Source organism: Crocuta crocuta, unplaced genomic scaffold (assembly GCF_008692635.1).
Source record: "Crocuta crocuta isolate KB4526 unplaced genomic scaffold, BGI_CrCroc_1.0 scaffold70, whole genome shotgun sequence".
NCBI classification, from domain to species: Eukaryota; Metazoa; Chordata; class Mammalia; order Carnivora; family Hyaenidae; genus Crocuta; species Crocuta crocuta.
In genome coordinates, this window is record NW_027528417.1 from 700,487 (window position 1) to 705,551 (window position 5,065).

Sequence of the window (5,065 nt, forward strand, 5' to 3'; positions counted from 1 at the left end):
GATTCTATGTCTTCCTCTGTCTCTGACCCTCCCCTGCTCATGCGGTCTCTCTCTCTCAGAAAAAAAAAAAACATTTTTAAAAATTAAAAAAAAAAAAAAAAGCAGTATGTTAAGGATCAGACTTTTCATCCTGAAAAGCAGCTTTAAATATAACAGTAACCGTAAAGCTAGTAACTCACAGCTCTCCATTTTACACAGACGTCAGGGTAACAGAGAGTGTTGGGGATTTATAGCAGCCGTGCCTGAGGTCACTGTATTTCCTGTCAAGTGTCCAGGATGGTCTGAGGCTGCAATCATAGCGGCTACCAGGTGACTCTCTGGTCTGTCAACCTCCGGGCTCTGTCTGCAGGCAGGACTCAGCCTTGCTGAGATGTGCATCCAGCAGTATATCCCGGCGATCAGGAAGAATGTTCTCATTTCAGGAATGGCTGGTATAAAGCCTGGAATATGTTCAATATTAGCTCTAGCAATAATTCTATTAAACCAGTCAATATCCAGCATTAGGCCTGTGACTGTCTACTTTTACATAAATAAAATTGAGTCATCGCGCAACAGATGGGGCTGTCTGGAGACATGCAGGGAGAGCTGATGGCATGCGGCCTCTAAGCCTTGCTTCTAATGAATCTCATTAGCAGGAAAGTACATTAAGAGAATGGAAAGTGACTTCCTCTTGAAGTCCAGTTTGGATGGAAACAGAATTCCAGCTTTCAAGTCCCTTTCCTTTATTCACAAAGAAGTTTATATCCAGTCAAATTAGTATTCCAATGTAAAAGGCATAAAAAAGACTTAGAAGAGTTGCTGCACAAAAACGTCAAAATATTTTTGGAGGAGATAAATACAAAGAGAAAGAAATCCAGGAGGTGCTATAAAAATATAGGCAATCAGGATAAATGATATGGTGCCTTGAAGTTTTTTTTTTTAAAGAAAACTTAAATCAGAGAAAAGTAAAAGAGAAGAAACCACCCAGAATAACCCCAAATTCAAGTATAGCTAATGTCTGGTGTGACGGGAGTCGGGTAGGGGGCATAAGAGTGGCCTAAAAGGCTCATCTTCTAAAGGAGAACGTTGTGTGTGTGTATATATATATATATATCAGATTGGATATATGTCAGATTGGATTTTTAAAAATCAAGCATATGTTGTTTGTAAGAGAAATCCTTAGGCATTAAGCATAAGGACGTGGAAAGCTTGAAAGTTAGAAAACTTTTTAACTATCGGGCAAACACTACCCATAAGAAAAGAGGGGTCACTGAGCTTTTCAAATTTCTGGGTAGCTATGTAATACCTGACCAAATAGTCTTTAAGATAAAGAGCGTCATTCAAGATACAGAGGATTCCAACATAATGATGAAGGGGTCATTGTGAAGACTGTAGACTGTAAACGTTTCTGTATCTAATAAAACAGCCTGAAAGCGTGGAAACAAAACCTGATGGAATTAGCGTGGGGAATTGACCGAGTCTGCCTCTTGTCCAGCGCGACCCCCTGGGCTGAGAAACTGGCTCCAGGCTCCGTGAAGTGCTCATTGCCCTCTTACCGTAGCCACAGACACATGTGGAGAAAGAGTAGAAAAACTCTCGCGGTTATTAACTGTGCCATCGTTCCACTTGGCTGTGACAGGCTGAGAGGATTCCGATGGTTTTTCTCCAAAGTGCAGAGCGGGCAGGGCCCTTGAGGCTTCGTGGCCCCAGTGACCTGGATTCTAGCCAGTCTCTGCAGTGCCTGAACTTGGGCAAGTGCTTTGACCCTAGGCCGCCAGCTTCTGGTGGGGACGACAGCGGCGTGTGTGTAATTCCTGCCTCGCGCCTCCGAGAACTAAGCCGTCTTTCTACCGCGCAGGTGGGGAACAGCAGTATAGCCTGGTCTTTGGGCTACATGCTCAGCCTGACCAACCAGATCCCAGCCGAAAGTGCCCTCATCCGCCTGCCCATGGACGCACCTGCCTTTGTGGGCGCCGTCGCCTTCTTCACGGCAGTGGCCTTGCTGTGTGTGGCCCTCCTGGTGTACCTGTGTGCTTCGGCCAGGAAGCAGAGACACTGCCAGCATGCCTTCGGCCGCACGCTGGATTCCGAGTGAGCCTCGCCAACAGCCCCTGGAGCCTCGGGGCGGCCCAGAACCAGCCTGGGGGGGCCCCGGGCAGCGCAAGCGAAGTGTCCGTCTTTGGGAAGCGCAGCTGGAGTCAAATACCGAGGTTACGTGCCTCTCTGCTAACTGATTTATGCCAAAGCACCTCTCAACTGGTTGCTCCTCCAAAGGCCCTACCACGCACCTGCTGACCTACTGGGGGCAGGGGAGAGGCAGGCCATCAAAGTCAGGCCCTTTCCTCCACGGGCCCTGGAGGAACACCGAATTGAGCATACGACAGTTTAATGCTGAAGAACTGACCTCAGGGCTCAGTTTGCGTGTTTCCTTCCTCAGAGATGCCACACACACCCCCCCACCCCACCCCCGGCAAGTTTGGAAGCCGGCAGGCGCCCATGGAGCGTTTGACACAGTCAGATATGTCGTTTTAAGGCTTCTTCCCACTGATTCCTAACTCAGACTTAGCAATCCCATAAGCACTGCGCTCCCTCAGGCCAGTAGGATAACAGCGTCTGGGCGAGAAGACTCCTTTCCCCAGAGGACAGTGGGCACGGCCAGGCTCTGTCATGCAGGCGGAACCCGGAGGACAGAAACACAGGAAGTCTCCCAGGAAACTGCCCGTTCCCAGGGTGGGGTTCCAGCAGTAGGTTGCTGCCGGTGTGCCTACCTTCATTCTCACCTCCCCGTCACGCGGCTGGGTCCTCCTGTGAAACACTTACTCCTAGTGAGGCTGTCAGTTCCAGGTCTTTTGCCTTTGCGGGGCTTTTGCTTAGGGCCGTTTTTTCACGGGAGCGTGGTTCGTGTGCTCTCACACCACGTTCGGGCAGGCGTACTGGGCACTGCCCTGAGATACCCTTGCGTACCACCGTCCTAGGTGGCCGGCCTCTCTGCAGTGGTACCACACTTCTTCAGTTTGGGGAAAGAAGAGGAGGCTGCAGGGACATTTCATTCCAACATAGGATGAAAAAGAATCCAGCAAGCCCAATGGCTACAAACTAAAAGTGAATATTATTCCAGATTGTTGTTTGTTGGCTGAATGTGAAATAAAGGACTCTTATTTTGACTCAGCAGTGTGTGTGTGTTTGTGACCTTGCAAACAGTACTTTTTTTCTCCTAAGGATGCCAGTGGTATATATGAGAGGAATTTCTTTAAACGAGGAAAATTTTCTTAAGAACAGACTTTCCTAGTGAACTAAGAACATTACGTGTTAGGGGCGCCTGGGTGGCTTAGTCGGTTAAGCGTCCGACTTTCGCTTAGGTCATGATCTCGCGGTTCGTGGGTTCGGGCCCCGCGTTGGGCTCTGTGCTGACTGCCAGCTCAGAGCCTGGAGCCTGTTTCAGTCTGTGACTCCCTCTCTCTCTGACCCTCCCCTGCTCACGCTGTCTCTCTCTCTCCTCTCTCTCCTAGAAATAAATAAAACATTAAAAAATTAAAAAAAAAAAAAAGAGCATTACGTGTTAATATCACCTTCATTCCAGAGAAGCTGAAGTGCTTCACTTTGATAAAAGCCTTTGGCTCCTTGAGGTAATTGAGTCACACATTTCCATGCCTTATTTGACATTCAGAACTTGGGAGGCTAGAGCCTCAGATCTTGCTGCCCACCTGGAATGGCTGCTTCCTTCCTGAGACGTGCTCCTTCTCACACAGGTCTCCCACCCAGCCTGTGGGCCATCTTCCCAACCATCCAAATAAAGCATGTTTTTCAAGGCCTAATTCTAGCTCACTTCTTCCACAAAGCTTTCCTTACACACACACACACACACACACACAGAGTGATCTATCTCCTGGATCACCTTTTAAATACTAGTTAGGTAAATTTTTATATTATTTACCTTGTGTGTGCATATGGCTTGTTTCTAAAATAGACAGTAGCCTAACTTAAGGGCAAACCCTGTCATTCATCACTCATTCGTTCAACAGACATCTCAAAAACACCTACTATGGGCCTACCTCCTTGCCAGGTGTGCTCTTGGATTTGGATAAGTGCCAAGAATGTAATATTCTCAACATATTTGTCGACTGATGTTATTTCCATAAACGACTGAAGCGTGGACACTAAGTATAGAGATATTAGATAAAAATAGCGCCCAAATCACCAAGAGCTTGCAAGAAAAAACAGATAGGTCTGTGCAGGGAAGAGGGTCAGGGTTCCATGGAAGCAAATCATAGTCAATGTGCATAGCTTTGGAATAAGCTGATGACGTGTTTTGGGTTTTCTGACCTACATCAAGGAATTCTTCCCAGAGGGACCGTGATGAAATCCGAAGTCCAGGTAACACATCTAGTAAGACTGTGGTAAGCAGAAACCTGACACGGCCCCATCGCCTTGATCTCTGCTGTTACTCGGGAGATTATGCTGTTATGTGGCAGAAGGATTTGCAGGTGTGAGCGCTAATCAGCTAACCTTGAAACAGAGAGATTAGCCAGGGAGGCGTTTTCTCCTCACATGAACTGTAAAGGCAGGGTATTTGCTCCAGAAGTGAGAGATTCAAAGCATGAGAAGGATTTGATGTGCTGTTGCTACCATGACAACAGAGGAGGTCAGGCGTGAGAGAAGCCCAGAGCAGCCTCTATGAGCTAAGAGCAACCCTCGGCTGACAGCCTGCAGGAAAGCAGGGCCTCAGTCCTGCAACCACGAGCAACTACGTTCCACCAGCAACTTGCATGGACTTGGGAGCATATTTCCCCAGAACTTCCAGTTAAGAGCGCCACCAGGTAGGGGTGCCTGGGTGGCTCAGTCAGTTAAGCGTCCGACTTTGGCTCTGGTCATGATCTCGTGGTCTGAGTTCCGCATCAGGCTCTGTGCTGACAGCTCAGAGCCTGGAGCCTGCTTCAGATTCTGTGTTCCTCTCTCTGCCCCTCCCCTACTCATGCTCTGTCTCTCTCTGTGTCTCAAAAATAAGCGTTTTTTTTTTTTTTTAAAAAAAGAGCTCCACCAGATTGACATATCAATTTTAGCCTTTTGAGACCCTAAGCAGAGAACC

General features: G+C 47.9%; 1 protein-coding gene across 1 annotated transcript in view; it reads left to right on the forward strand.

Moving 5' to 3' along the window:
* Nucleotides 1-3,147, forward strand: part of ENTPD3 (ectonucleoside triphosphate diphosphohydrolase 3) — a 41,479-nt gene extending 38,332 nt beyond the window's left edge. Inside the window, exon 10 of the mRNA XM_077754497.1 lies at nucleotides 1,838-3,147. Within this exon, the coding sequence (XP_077610623.1) occupies nucleotides 1,838-2,074 (237 nt within the window). The 3' untranslated portion in view covers nucleotides 2,075-3,147. The remainder of the gene's footprint in view (nucleotides 1-1,837) is intronic.
* Nucleotides 3,148-5,065: the final 1,918 nt, after the last annotated feature.